The sequence below is a fragment of the Silene latifolia genome, chromosome X (genome assembly GCF_048544455.1).
Source record: "Silene latifolia isolate original U9 population chromosome X, ASM4854445v1, whole genome shotgun sequence".
Taxonomy (NCBI): Eukaryota; Viridiplantae; Streptophyta; class Magnoliopsida; order Caryophyllales; family Caryophyllaceae; genus Silene; species Silene latifolia.
The window spans coordinates 114013394-114029498 of NC_133537.1; the positions used below are offsets into that span (position 1 = coordinate 114013394).

At 41.8% G+C, this 16105-nt stretch overlaps 1 protein-coding gene across 1 annotated transcript; it reads right to left on the minus strand.

The window, feature by feature from the left end:
- Window positions 1-9232: 9232 nt before the first annotated feature.
- Window positions 9233-9799, minus strand: LOC141623540 (uncharacterized). Its single transcript, XM_074439641.1, has 2 exons — window positions 9719-9799; window positions 9233-9647 (listed from the first exon to the last, which is right to left on the minus strand). The coding sequence occupies exons 1-2, from the start codon at window positions 9779-9781 to the stop codon at window positions 9333-9335; spliced, it is 378 nt and encodes a 125-aa protein (XP_074295742.1). The 5' UTR covers window positions 9782-9799; the 3' UTR covers window positions 9233-9332.
- Window positions 9800-16105: the final 6306 nt, after the last annotated feature.

Sequence of the window (16105 nt, forward strand, 5' to 3'; positions counted from 1 at the left end):
GCGGCAGAATCCTAGGTAGGTCTAAAACAAACACGTGAGACGGGAAAATAAGAAGTCCTTTCGGTCCATTCTTACAGGTAGCATCTTTCGATCTTACTACAGTTCCCTAATATCACTAATACTAACTTTCGTCCTGAAAAGTGACTGAAAAGGCTAAATTAACTTATCTTTCGATCTCATTAATCTAGTCTCTTAATTAGGTAGGCTATCTCCCGTCCCTATCTTTCGATCTTTATTGGGTCGGTCAATTCCTAAACATTCAACTAGTCGCGTGCACTCGATTCGAAATATGACAATTAAATTAATTAAAACGAAGCATATCTCACGTGGCCAGTCGATCGACCAGGGAACCCAGTCGATCGACCATGGCGCGATTTCAGGTCTCCCTATTCTAATGCCGCCTACACTACAGATTCCCTACATCCTAGCACAAGGGGTTTAGCTACTCAACTGGAAATAATAATAACAATAAACTTAACAATTAAAACATTCGAATTCATATTTAAATTAATTAAACGAACAATTAACATAAAATGATAATTTGGCTTCCGGGAAACTATTCTAGCAATTCTATACTATGAACGAAATAAAAGCAATAAAACTGATTAATGGAACAGCGGAAATACCGTATGAAAACAGGAGAAAAGAATTGCAGAACAAAAATTCAGAAACTAAATGCAAAAGTAAATTGTATTGAAACGAAACAATCTTGAGAACCCTAATTACTGATGATAAACTAAAACTCAATGCCTCTCCTGAAAACATCAGGTTACGTTATATAGAAATATAACGTAACACTTATTCCTAAACCTAATATACAATGAGCTTTGGAATTCTCGTTCTATTTCTTTAATTTGCGCATCAGCTCGTATGATGGTCGATCGACCATGCAAGGCAGTCGATCGACTGGTCTGTGCTGAACAGTAGCCTCTGATCTTCTTGCTCTGGTCGATCGACCATGGAGGTCAGTCGACCGACTGGAGTGGCTGGTACTTGGCTTCAAAAACTTCATGAATTAATCTTTCGGGCCTCGATATGCGCACCAAGTTCATTTCTTGAGTAAATACTTCACGTCAAATGCAATGCAAGGTACTCGGGGACGGATTTAGCTTGATTTCCGCTGGATTCTTCACATTTCTGCAATAATGTACAAAAACACGAAAATAGACGGAAATGGGGAGAATAGTAGCATAAACTACATAAATGAGCTCTGAAATGCGTGTAAAATGAGGTGTAAAACATCATATAAATGAAACGCATCAATCGTCTTCTGCAGGAGGGAGTTTAGTTTCTACAGCAACAACTCGGCCTTCAATAGTGTTGAGGCGTTCATAAACTTGGTCTTGGCTTGTTTGGAGACGAGCGAGCGCAGCTAGGATTTAAGCATTACCATTTGGGGGTTGACCACTAGCACTTGTGGTACTAGTTTCAGGCATCTTGGAAACTGGATAAGAGATTGACGACGAATCAAAACACAATTGACCATTCTAGCACCCATACTCAAAGAAAAGACTCGACTTGTGAAGTGGGAGTGTGCCACTTGTGTTAAGTGGGTTTTAAAGTGACAAAGGTTTGAAATGTTTGTCCTAGACAACTGTAGTGTAGTTGTAGGAGCGCTGACTCGAAGTGAGGTTTTGAAATGGGTTTTGAGGCCCGGATTTTCACTGGAGATTTGGACAGAGTTTCGACTCATTTTGCGCTAATTTAGGCCATTTTTGAAAGTATTTACATTTTAAAAAGGTTTTTGATTTTAAAATTTCGTCATGGTTTTGTTTACAAAATGGTGATCACATATGATACAAGCATTCATACAGGCATTATAACGGTATGTTGAGTGCATTTAGAAGGGTTTTGGCTTAAAAGGGTGGGTTGCCATACCGAGCAATCAAACCCTGGTCTGTGGAGAGGTCTGTGCCAAATATGAGTAAGGTCGGTTCCTAGTCCATTTCCTCGAGTAGTGAAAGCCCTTGATACAAACATGAGTAAGCATCACGGTATGGTTGACATCAATCGCTATCCATCCTTAGGCCCAAATAAGAATTTCCTAACCTTGTTCAAGTTTCACCCTTGGCAACACGTAAGTGTATTACTCCCCAGCGGAGTCGCCAAACTGTGGACACGAGCCCACGGGGGCGCTTGGGAACAAGCGTTTGCATTTATGGAGTCGCCACCAATTTATTGTGGAAAATTGGAAACCGTTCGAATATCTCGTGCCATGTTAAGACACAAAGTAGTGACATGAACACTAAGAACTCGTTACCCTTAGCATTCTATGTCTAGAATGACTCTCGTGGATGCCAATGAACACGGATGTTCATAGAGATCTGGAGTAAGGGGTGAGGGTACGTATTAGGAAGTCCTTTTAATGAACACCTAATCCCGCCCGCCTTGATAGCGGCCTCTACTAATGATTAGGGAAGTGATTTACAGTTGATATGTTGTCGATTATATGCATGCAATGCAACATCCAATAGATTCATCCTAACATGTGAAAATTAACTAAGTCGGTTGACAAATAATTAGCATTCATTAATGTCGAAGTAGGGTTTAGAATTAATTACATGTGAAAACAAACAAATCATACATAATACAATAAATAAATAAATTGCGATAATTAAAAGTACAATAAATTACAACGAATCGATTGATTTACGTCAAAAATATATTTAAGATGGATAATTTGAGAAAAGCAAGAGAAAATAAATTAGGTTATGAAATACGGACAAATTAAGGGTGATATTACGATTAATAGTCAATTAATACGTAAACTAATGAATTAGGTCAAAGCAAGAATGGAAGTTCAGAGACAGAACTCAACCCGGAACAGGCGCAGCAATGTTGCGTCTCTTGGAAGAGGTGCAGTGGTCACTGCGTCTGTTCCTGAGGTGAGTTCTAGCTGTGAAGTCAGAACTGCGGGTTATTTACGTTCATTGGTGTATTTAATGGTTGATTATGGATATTTGACTCGGGTGAAGGTGATTTAATGTATTAATTATATACAAAATTGTCATGAGAGCGATAAACACGAATAAAACGGATCAAAAACGGTTTAAAGACGAATTAAAACGAATTAGGTTTAATTACGAAGACGGAAACGAATTTGAAAGAACTTGGTAAACTAGAAATAAACGGTAAAAAAATATGTACAAAGGCGAACTTCAGAAACTTGATATTAATGAATCGAGTCTCCAAAAATCCGGGTTTGATTTGATGACGAAACCCGCAAATATTGATTATAAGGGATTTAATTCGGAATTAAAGGCGATAATTATTAAGAATATAAATTAAAATTATTATATACGAATAAAAGAGAAGAAAATAAGAAAAAGAAAGAGGACGGAGGACGGATTAACAGAGAGGCGAGGGAGAAGAAGAAAAGCAGGAACTGCGGCAACCTCTGGAAGAGGCGCAGTAGATGCTGCGACTCTTCGAAGAGGCGCAGCAGTTGCTGCGTTTCTTCTCGATGTTTGCCAACTGTTAATACGTAAAAACAGTTTAACAAAAGGGTTTTAGAAATCGGTTTTAAATATACTTTTGACGTAAACCTTACATTAATGAGTACAAAAATAAAATACAATAATAAAAGATGGGATTTTACACCCTCAGACTTACATGTTTGACGAAACAAGATTAACTAAGTTAGCGATTAGTGATTGCTCGACTCGAATGTATGAAGAAAGTGCCCTCGTAAGAGAATTTAGATTAAATTGATTGATTAATTGAGGTGTAGTTGGTCAAATTGGTCGTTCATGCAACGTGACTGGTACTCAGGAGAATCCGAGCTTACGTGGTCGATTGATCAAGCACGTAGACGTCAATAAGCTTAGAGCACGGACTTAGAATGCGAAGGGAGAAGAGAAGGGCGGACACTCGCGTGAGAAATTTGAGAAACGAAAGTCCCTATTTATACTAATCACACGGAGTAATTATGGAATGACTCAAACTTTGGAAACAAATCTCGAAAAAAATCTGAAAATACGCAGAAAAGAGCTAGGGAAGAGGCGCGGCAGCTGCTGCGACTCTTGGAAGAGGCGCAGCAGGTGCTGCGTCCTTTCCCTAGAGGTTTCCTCCTGCGGAAGAAAGATTTCCGCGTTTCTTTTATGGAATTGCGGTAGATCTCGACTTCCTTATTCCTTAAAATAAAATTTTCGGGATATTTTTTACCAAAAACATATAAAATTAAATTATGGAATAAATATCTGGAATATTCTAGGACATTCCGACTCGGCATTTTAAACGGTTTATTAGTACATGAAGCGGTTTTTGACCCGGACTCTAAATGAACTCTAATTACTGTCAAAACGACCGTAATGGCGCGTAGATGACGACCAAGGGGTAGACACAAGTATTTGAGCTATCACTTGACGATAAACTTACGAACTGTCGTAAATTATTCTGCGTACCAAACATGCAACCCAATCATCACCGGGTGGCTTGCGGGAGGTGCAGAAATGAAGTATCTACAGTTTAAACCGTGTCGGATTGAGATTTAATGTGAGCTGTTTTTCTGCCTCAGAACCATGGCCACGTTATCAGCTTCATCCAACAACAACAACGACAACAGAGATGTTACAACTACTCAGCTAGCCAGCCTACTCACTGCTCTTAAGGTCACCCTGGACCGTGTCGAGACCCGTATCGACACTCTGGAAAATAAGGAAACCGGAGAACACAACACTCCGCCTTTGACTGAAACCGAGAAAAGGCTCGAGCTTTTGGAAGAACAACTCCTAGCCCGGGTAACAACATCCACCTTGAGAACAATCAAAGATTCGAACCTCGTTGGGGATCAACTACCCGACAACTTCGCCTTGACTGATGTACCCAAGTTCAAGGGAGTGGAGGACCCACTCAATCACATTCGGGCCTTCAAAGATTAAATGTCCATCAAGAGGGTCAAACAGGAGCTCTTCACCCGGATCTTTCCATCATCCCTGGAACCGGTTCCCCGCCTGTGGTACTATTCCCTCGACCCAAAGAACCTTACTACCTGGGACGAAGTCGCCGTTGAATTTGCCAAACAGTATGCCGACAACGTCAAAATCCAAGATAACACCCACACTCTTGAGGTCCGGACTCAGAATGATAAGGAGGGGTTCACAGAATTCCTAACCCGTTGGAGGAGGGTAAGCACTCAATTGGTCAGTAAGCCGAGTGAATCAACTCTAGTGGAGAAATTTGTCAACAACCTATGCCCGGTTTATGCCAACCTGTTGAGATAAAAATATCAAAATGTTCCAGGACCTACAAATCCTTGGGATCCGCATTGAAGATGACCTCCGCAAGGGCTTCCTAGATAAAACCACCGGTAGAGGCTATTAAGGATGCACATCAACCGGATCTCGCCCCTACGGTCAAACAAACAAAATTGATGAGGTCAATCTCCTCGAACCAACCACAAAGAAATTCGAGCGTCCTCAAAGGGTATTCATAAACTTGGGGTCAACCTATGCCAGTGCCCTAAGAAGACTCATGGACCAAGGGAAACTACAACCAATTGGGCCCATTCGAGGCTAAGAATACCCGTTTCTGGAATCCCAATGCCTATTGCCAGTATCACCAGGGAAAGGGTCATGACACGGAAGCCTGCTTTAAGCTGAAACACATCATTCAAGACATGATCGAGAAAGGAGAATTACCTTTACCTCCACCAACAAAACCAAACAACAAAACAAACCCCTTGGGAATCCACGCCATCTCTGATGACGAGCCAACCTTGGATTGCTCGCACCTCATCCTGCCAATTGATGACGAGGTAAATGCCTTGGAAAAGGATACCCCGGACATGATATTCGTATTCAGCGCCGCAACCATGCTCACTATGTTCCAACAGGTTGAGGAAGCCATAGCCAGTCTCTCAGAAAGGATTACCCGACTTGAGCACGCTTACCACCGGTTGATTTTCAACCCGCCAACACCAACACCGCGCCCGAGGGAAGGTCCTCCAAATACCTAAAACTACCCTCACCAAGAAGGATTGCTCCCGCGACCATTCTGGCATCAACCCCACAATAATCAACCTCACAAAAATTACCCTCACAAAAATTACCCCCATAAAAACTTCCCTCACAAAAACTACCCACCGAGGAATACCCCTCCAAGGTACCCTCGAGATCCCGAAATCAATGGTATCTGGAGAGACGACGTGGAGGATATCTATATGGTTCCGGGAAAGGGCAAACAATCAAAAGAGATCGGTCATCTTACCTGGTCCGAATGCCCCTACCAAAAACCGAATAATTTAACAGTCGTTCCAACAACGAATGACCAGGTTGTCCTAGACGTGGACACCCAATCCAAGGCTACTGAAAACTCGATCCTCATGCAACTGCAAAAAGCAAAGGCCGAGATTTCAATTTGGCAACTGATTGCTACATCCTTCGAACATCGGCAAGCTTTACTACAAGCCTTGGGAAAGTTGACAGTTCCTTCTACCTCCTCTCTTGAAGAAGTGGTGGCACACATGACAAGGGATGCACCCGACCTGAACAACCCAGTCATCTTCTCTGACGAAGATATCCCTCCATTCGGAGCCAACCATAATCTGGCCCTGTACATCACCGTACAATGCCTCAAAAAGAGTGTGTCTATGGTTCTAGTGGATGGCGGATCTGCGGTTAATGTCATTCCCCTCAAGACTGCTCATAAACTGGGTATCAAAGAAGGTGATTTGGTCCCAACCAATCAAGGAGTACGCGCCTATGACGGCACTCGTCGTAAGGTTGCGGGGCTTATTACCTTGACCATTGCAACTGGACCCTTGGAAAGACAAGCCAGCTTTCAGGTGGTCGACATCGACGCCTCTTTCAACATGCTTCTAGGATGCCCCTCGATTCACGCCGTCAAGGTCATCACCTCAACCGTCCATCAGAAAATCAGGGTCCCTTTCAACGGGAAGACGATCACAATGCCAGCTTCCCCGATCAAGGTTATCATGAAAAAGGGAATAGCCTCCCAAGTCATTGAGGAAGACGACAACGAAATGTGGGGATTCCAAGCTAAGAATGCCCTAAACGATGAATCAGCATCTTTTGATTGTGACCTGTTCTCCAACCTCACAGCCAACCGCATTCTGATGCGCCAGGGTTATTTTCCGGGTCTACCTCTCAATCCGCTGAAAAGCACCTTGCCTCCCTTGAAACAGGCTAAGGTCCCCAACATCCCCTTCGGGCTAGGCTATGAGCCTACCGATGAAGACATCCAGGAAATGAACTTCCTAATACGGAAGCGCAAAAAGCATGGAGTTATCCTCCGTCCCAACCATTTGACTCTCAATGGATACTTCGTCCTCGACGGAGAATCCGAGCTCTACAACGGCTTTCCTGAGGCAATCTATGATTTCGCGGCCAAGGTCAAACGCCCGGGTGTAGAAGTCTTTCAAGACTGCTACTTTATCCCCGATAACACCAAAGCTGCGTCAACCAAATCTGAGTCGACCCCATGCCTCGATGGACAAGTTGTCAGTCTCCTCTTCGGAGAGGACAACATCAAGCACCTCGGCTATGAGGACATCATCGACATTGCTCTAAAGGACAACCAGTTCGATCCTACCGCTTTAATCTCTGATACTGACCCAGAGAAAGCTACACAAGGCTGGACGAAAACTGTCAAGTGGACCGATCGTCAAGGCCGCATTCTCAAGATTACAACTGGAGAAGGCCCTATGTTAAAAGAGGGAAGTAAAGAAGAGTCAGAGTCAGAGTCAGAGTCAGAGTCTGTCTTAGCTCCTAGCACTCCTGACGCCCCAGTCAAAGTCCCTTTTTCTCTATTTTATCACAAACTTGTGGTTGCTTCAGAGGCCGAGTCAACTAGGGTCATCCCCACTCCCATGAAAGGTAGCAACCTGGAGCTTGTTCCAGGGGCCACCTCCTCTGTTGTGTCGCCTCTGACTGCCCATGAGATGTTTGTCCTATCCGAGCTTTTCGCTCAAGTCGACTTAATGAACGCTAAGTTTGCTTATGACTCGTTTCAATTTAACTGCAATGCAATTCTGAACGAATATGACGATTTTGACTTGAGTGACTACCCACCTCACCTAGCCAAAGAACTTGACAAACGAGAAGATAGGACCCCCATCATTGAGGAGACCGAACCTATTAACGTAGGAATCGACAACACACCTCAAGAACTTAGGATAGGGACCACCCTTGACACCTCGGAAAGACAGCAGTTCATCGACCTCCTACACGAATACAAGGACGTATTCGCTTGGTCATATAAAGACATGCCTGGGATCGACATGGAGATTGCAGAGCACGGGATACCCATTAAACCCAGAGCTAAACCCGTGAAACAAAAGCTACGCCGAATGCGCTGAAAATCAAGAAAGAGGTGGACAAGCAGTTCAAAGCCGGGTTCATCAAAGTGTCCGAATACGTCCCTATTTATACAAAACAATCAGCGTTTTTTTCCGAAAAAAGGGGAAGCTCCCTTCCATCGCCCATGGCCTCGCGCGCTCTTTGGGCTGGTTCTCAGGATCCGCACCTTAATTTGTCCCTTTCAAGTTGTGTTTCTTCCTGACACCTAAATCCGCCAACCGTAGGACTCGCGCCTCTTCGGGCCTATCTGAGAATTTTTGTGTTCTCACACTCACATTTCCTTGTTTTCGCGTTTTACAAAATTCGACACGGTTTCAATGACGCAGGTTTAAGCATAAGGGTTTTTCTCTTCTTTTTTTAGGGGGGAAGGGCTAGTCGCCCCGATGCATGACGGATCGTTTCCATGTCAGTCAAAAATTCCGAAATTTTTTCGCTTTTTCACATTTTCCACAAAATCGAAAATTGATAACAGGACGCCAATTTTTCTCAAAAATTCACGCTCTTGCAAATCCGAGTCTTGGTCTCACAAAAATCAAATCAAATACACTCGCAAAAATCTCTTTTAAAATTCACCCGTGACGGTTTGAGTTTTAGTTTTTCGAGTTACAAATCAATTTCTAGCAAAATTCGGTACAATTTAATTCAAACACGAGTTAATTGCTTGAAATTTCAAATCAATTTCATTTGAAAAATCCAAACGTGACGACCTGTCGCGGAATTTTCAAAATTTAATTTTCAAATTTTAACTTCGAGTCATCGTGGTTATTTTTTTTGCTTTCATCAAATGCTTTTACATGTTTACGTGCTACTTGTTGCTTGTTTTCTACACTAACGATGCAGGAACAAATGCAAAGCAAAAGGGGAACTAGTAGCTGACTGTGCATCTCCGAAATACAACACAAAACAGCCAGAAACCAAATAAACCACAATCCAAGAACACATATATACAAACCGCCTCACGCAAAATGTAAATATGTACAAATAAAAGTCCAAAACACAGACAAACAACTACAACTACTCAACGCCTCCCGGTGGGCCAGTCTCGGTCTCACGAGGAGTCGCGGCCAAGGCAGACACCACCTCCAGCTCGGGCCCCCTCTTTGGAGAACTCTCCAACGTCTCGTACTCCATCGTGACGCGAAGCTCCTCCGCCGCAACTAGCTGAGCCCTAAGAGAGACAATCTCCGCATCTCGGCTCCGCAACCCGTCCTCGCGACGCCTCAGCTCCTGGTCCCGACTGATGATCCCCAGCACCTGTGATTCGATCATCGACCTCGCTGCATCCAACTCAACACGGACCCGAGCAAGCTCTGCCGGATCCGCAGTACCCTACAAAACACAATACAAGTCGTTAAGATCTAAACGTTAAAGACAACACAAAAACAACCTACAAAAAGCACCTGCGCAAGCTGGGACTCCCTCGCAGTCAAGTCACCAGCAAGCGCCCTCCACCGGTTAGCCATCCGCCACAAATCCTGATGACTAGCACTCGACACCTATAACCACAAAGGTCCTTCAATACAACCAAAATGCAAGGCAAAATATAAACGAGGAGGAGTATTCAGATCAGAAACTCGCCCTTAGAACTGTCAACCTCCAGGTCATGCCAGCGTCAGTCACCTCAGCGCCCACAGGCTCTGGCAGGTGCAACTGATCGATGCCATTTCGTGTTCACAAATAGATAGATGTGGTCGTTAGTCAATGGTCGATACAAAACACAATTTATACTTCACAAACAACTCTACAATTAGTAAAGAGGTAAGTAAAGGTCGGATCCCAAGGGACGGGTATTGAAATGAGAATTCTATTGTAACTAGTAGTGTCTAGGGGTGTCACAAATTGGGTTGGTGTAGAAGGTCACTAAACTAAAATAACAATGAAAGTAAACTAGCAAGATGAATAAAATAAGGGGTGTAAACAATTGATTAAAAGCACTAGGGTGTCATGGGTTCATAGGGGAATCATGGGATATGATCATACAAACATGTTCTCAAATTATAAGCAAGCAATTATTGTTGTGATGGATTGAGTTGGGTTATGTCTTACAATCCTAGGAAAGTTTGGGTCCCGGAGCCGAATCGATTAGATTGTACAACACCTACAAGTCGACTTAATCTTTCCTACTCAACACATGCATGGTCTAACAAGACTCGAGTTGGGTTATGTCTTACAAGTCTTGTTGAAAGGATAGAAGATGATAGTAAATGCAAGGATTCATAGGCTTAGAATTTCATCAAATATAACATGTGCATGAATTGAGATCAAAACAAGCAAGCAAATAAGATATGAAAGCATATTGATTTAAGCATGAATCATCCCCATGATGGTTTCCCCTAATCACCCATTAAACCCTAGCTAAGAAACTACTCACTCATTATCATGTTGATCATGCTAGCAAGGTTGTCAATCATACCAACAATATGAAACATGATGAATAAATGAAAGTAATTAACAATAATTAAAAAGGGATTAAGAGATTATACCTACTAATGATTCTAATAATAAAGCAAGAATAATAGAAGTACTTGAATCCTAGATTGAGAGGTTGTCAATCTCCCAATAATAACCCAAATAATCTTCAATTACCCAAAATAAAGGATGAACAAAAGAGAGATTAAAGAACTAAAACTTGGATTAAAACTTGATTAATACTTGATTACAATGTTGAAAAGAGATTTGATTGATATTAACTACACTAATTATTGATAAAAAGAACATGCCCTTCTAATTAGACTAATGGGGTATTTATAGTGAAAATTAGGGAGGATGCATTAGGGTTAACTAAGGGCTAAACTAGTAATTACACTTTTTAAGTTGAGCAAGGAGGACCCGGTATTTTCTGAGAGAAGAGCTTCTCTTTTCGTAGCTTGAAGAATGAAATCCGTCTTTGTGCGTGAATCCAAGGCGGATTAGAGTCGGGACGGCCGGATTTGGCGGTGCAATCCGAGCGGATTCGGGAGAGGGACGCTCGGATTGTTGAAGGGGAATCCGAGCGGATTCCAAGGAGGGACGCTCGGATTGTTCGGGCCGGACGGGCGGATTGTCCGCAATCCGTTCGGATTGTTGGTCAGCGTCAATTCTTCTTCTTTTCTTCCCTTTTCTTCATAAATTCCTTGGGGATTTCCTTGGGGATGCAAGTATCCTTTCTCAACATTGTTCTTCTACTATGATATGTACAAAGGCCTTCTAGTCTTGTCTCTTCTTGATGCTTGGTCATTGAATACAATCAATTTAGCCTCGTTTTGCCATGAAAATGCAAGATTCTTACTCCTTTCCTACCAAGGGATCAAAATCTCAAAGAATATGCAAAACAAAGAACTAAAGATAAGAAATGACCCAAATAGGCACTAAAAAGCATGGGAACAAGGCTAATTCGGGGGCTAAATATGCGCTAATTATGGTCACATCAAATATCCCCAAACCGAACCTTTGCTCGTCCCGAGTAAAGAGGTGACAAAGACTAGGACCAAAACTAACCTATCCTAATAATAATAGCCGATATGAGACAATTAGCGGGTCTCACTCCGCCCCTTCAACTCACAACAAGACAACCATGAGGTAGGATGCCTTCTTGCAAGGCAAGGTGGGTCTTGCCAAAATGGCGACACATCCAAACATTAAAGCACATAAAATCACATAATGGATTCATCTACAAAAAGAATAGCCACTTTCCTCATCTAAGTGGCGGAAATTATCTACAAGGGAAGCAATTCAAGGGTACACAATCCTTCATAGATGCAATTTGTTCAAACTACTAAGCCTAGAAGGATACCAATAAATCACCTCCAAGTTGTGTCAAGCTAGGGTACCTTTGTCCTCAATCGTTAAATGCTTTTGTCAAGAGTAGACTCCCTATGGTGTTAGAAACACTGGAGGATCGCGGAATTCCCCCTCTTGCCTAGACAAGAAGAAGGGTCGTCCCCTCTCTACCATGCACAAAAATGGATACGATGGATAAAGGGATCAATAGATATTTGAGTTTCATTTTGGGAGTTTGCTTTTGTTTTTGTTTTTTTCCCCCAATTTCATGTGGCATTTGACATTTGAGAACACTTTCTTTTTGCCATTTCTTTTTGATTTTTGGCATTTCAATACTTGACAACTTTTTGCATTTCTTTTTGAACATTTTCAAAGTCACCCCAATTAGTAACGAGGGTGCCTTGTATTTGAAGCTTTTGGAGTCTATTTTTGCTCCTCTTTTCATTTGATGCATTTTTGCAAACTTTCTTTCACTTTTCATTTTATTGAACTCAAATTGATTTCTTTTTGTGCCCATTCCCTTTTGTTGACAAAAATACGGTAGAACATGGATGATGGATGTATGGGTGCATGGTTTCAAGGGTCACCTTGGAATAAACGGTAGCCAAGGAGTTATCACACCACAAGGTACTCTTGACTAGGCCTTAATCCATGGGTCAAAGGATACTAGCATGACACATCCTAGGGTGTTTTACAAGCATTCTAACAAGCAAAGTCTTAAGAATAAAAAGCATCTACTAGGGCCTATATACACTTGTCAAGCTTCCCAAGTAGACGGTTTCGCAAAATTTTTCTAACATGCAAACTACATGCCATGATGCAACTAGCATATAAACATCCTAATGCAAATGATTCTACCAACTAATATGCCATATAAACTAAATGCAAGTCCTAAGTTCACATTGTTTTTACCGCATCAATCAAAATAAAGCCACATAGTCATTAACATAAAGAGGAAAAAGGAGATTGGAAAGATCATACCATGCGGTCTTCAATATCCTCATGTCTCGGATGTGGCGTAGTCAATCAAAGTGAACAAGGATAAAACAAACACAATATATACAAGACAATATATACAAAGGAAATGAACTTGTTTTTGGATTTTTCAATTTTCAAATTTTTATGATTTTTGAAAATTTTAAATTTTTATGGTTTTTGAATAAAAGTTAAGTGTTAGAATTCCCATCCCCACACTAATATGGGCATTGTCCTCAATGGCCAAAATGATGGAAATTATGCAAAGATGATGCATGATTTCTATACTAAATGCAATTCTATACTAAGCTACACTACATGATGCATGGTTTTTGTTATGACGGAGAGGATAATTTAGATTACCTCCCGTTGTGTATGCATTAACTTCCCCAAACCGAGTGAGACACTATTGCTAATGTTCAAGGATGGGTATAGTTCATGCACACACTATGCTATGCATGAAACTAGATTGTCATTTTGGATTTTACAAATGGGAACAATAAAAGAAGAACACCTCAATTTGTAGAATGCCCAAAGACGGGTATTGATTTGTAGAATGCCCACGTCTAAATTGCTCTTGTATTTGGCTTTTGGATTTGGGCATTCTTTTTCCAAGAAAAGAATCAAAAATCTTCAATTTGTAGAATGCCCAAATCGATTTGAAGGTGAAAGGCTTTGCCTTTATGAAATCAAAAATCGACTCAAAGGTTGAAGATTTTGTTCTTGGTTTTGATTTTTATTGAAGATGGAGTGATTGATTTGTTGTTTGAAGGATGGTTTGATTTGATTTTGGTGGATTTTGTTGAGGGTTTTTGTTTTTGTGATGGAGAGGATGAGGGTTTTGATGTTGTGGGTAGTGTTTATGAATGAATGAAGGAATGAAGGTGGGAGGGTATTTAAAGAAGTCGAAATTTTCGAAAACGCAGGGGCAATCCGTGCGGATTAGGCCCAATTCGTGCGGATTCTGCAGCTTCAAAATTTTCGAAGCTCAGAAAGACGGGCGGATTCGGGGAATCCGCTCGGATTCTTCCGTGATGGGACGGGCGGATTTGCTTCGGGACGGACGGATTTGATCCGAGAAATTTCTTTGTTTTCTTCAATTTGCAAAGACGGGCGTCTTCTTCACAAGACGGACGGATTCTATGAGACGGGCGTCTTTCCAGAAATCCGCTCGGATTCTTCAACAGTCAAGAAATTTTCAATTTCAGCTCAGCTCAGGACGGGCGTCTTCTCAGCAGGACGCTCGGATTGTTGAAGACGGGCGGATTCTCAGGAATCCGCTCGGATTCTTCCCTGTGCACAAACGCATTCCTATATCATTCTTTCTTTCTTTCAAATCTTGTGTTCTTCATTGTGGGGGCACTACTAAGGCATGAATAGCCTAGGCAATTGCCATCCCCACACTAAGGTAAAACACTACACATTAATTGAAATTGTTAATCCCTCCCTCACTTCTCTCTTACATGACAATTATTTTGATCAAAGTAAATAAAAATCCAAAAATGACAAAAAATGCAATACAAAAATTGAAATGTAAGTTAGGGAGTTAGAAATATTTACAAGTGGTGGTTTAGGGAGGACTCCACCAAACTCTCATTCTTGATGAGATGTCAAGGGGGCATGTCCAAGGTGTTGTTGATGTTGCTCAACACCTTGAAAAAGTAATCAAAAGCTTGTTCATTATTATGGTAGAGGTCCTCAATAGACCGTGCCCCTTGTTGTTGATCATGATCGATGGCATGCCCAATGTAGGGATTAAAAATCCCTTCAAATTCGTCGTCCCAAAGACCACAAACTTCATTGAGTTGATCATTGAAAATCTCTTGCTTAGATGGAGACAACTCTCCCAATTTCTTCTCTTGGCCAATGAGGCCATCTTCTTCTTCCTTGGTTGATTTTGATGAGCCTTGCAAGCTCTCCTTGTCACAATTCACTTGCTCTTTGAATGGAGCATCTTCAATTTTCTTCCTCCATTGGAGTTCCGATCTCTTCCTTTCATCCTTCCGGCTATAATGATCAATCATGAAACATGGCTCATGCAAACGAGGAGCTCTCATGGTTTTGTCAAGATTAAAAGTTATGCTTTCATCTTCCACTTCTAGAGTGAGCTCTCCATGTTTCACATCAATCACCGCACCCGCGGTGTGTAGGAAAGGTCTTCCTAAGATGATTGGAATGTTGGAATCTTCCTCCATATCAACAATGACAAAGTCCACCGGGATGAAAAACTTCCCAATTCGCACGGGGACATCTTCCCATATCCCTAACGGTGTCTTCGTCGATCTATCGGCAATTTGGAGTGTGATATTGGTGCATTTAAGCTCTCCCATCCCCAACCTTTTACTCACCGAGTACGGCATGACACTCACACTAGCCCCTAGATCACATAAGGCTTTGTTGATCGTCGTGTCGCCAATGGTACACGGTATTGAGAAGCTTCCTGGATCCTTTAACTTTGGAGGTGAACTCCCTTGAAGTATTGCACTACTCACCTTAGTGAAGGCGATAGTCTCAAGTTTCAGGATCGACTTCTTCTTTGTGAGGATATCTTTCATGTATTTTGCATAGGCTAAGACGTGATTGATTAATTCCGTGAAAGGAATTGAGACTTCTAAATTCTTCACAATCTCCATGAACTTTCCAAGTTGATCATCAAATTTGGGCTTGGCTTGACGACTTGGAAAAGGAAGTCTAATCACAATGGGCTCCTTCTCTTTGGCCTTGTCTTCATTTTTCTTTGAACTTTCTTCTTTTGATGATTCCCCTTCTTTGGAGTTTTGCACAACAACTTCATTCTCACTAGCTTTCACAACTTCATTCTCAACTTGCTCCTTCGGTGCTTCATACCTTGTACCACTTCTCAAGTGAATGGCACTAACCGTTTCATGTCTAGGGGGATTACTTTGAGGTGGTAATTGCCCCTTTTGTCTTTGTGAGCTTGAAGATGCTAGTTGAGTCAATTGTGTTTCTAACATCTTGGTGTGAGCTAGAATGTTGTTGATGGTGGTGTCCTTTGCTTGGCTATCTTTTTGCATTTGAGTGAAAAATTCTTG

What these genes read in the sequence shown, in the direction of transcription:
- LOC141623540 (XM_074439641.1), bottom strand. Translation starts at nt 9,781, where the DNA reads ATGGCTAACCGGTGGAGGGCGCTTGCTGGTGACTTGACTGCGAGGGAG. An exon ending in GGGAGTCCCAGCTTGCGCAG is followed by an intron (nt 9,648 to 9,718) that starts GTGCTTTTTGTA and finishes TGTGTTTTGTAG; the next exon opens with GGTACTGCGGATCCGGCAGA.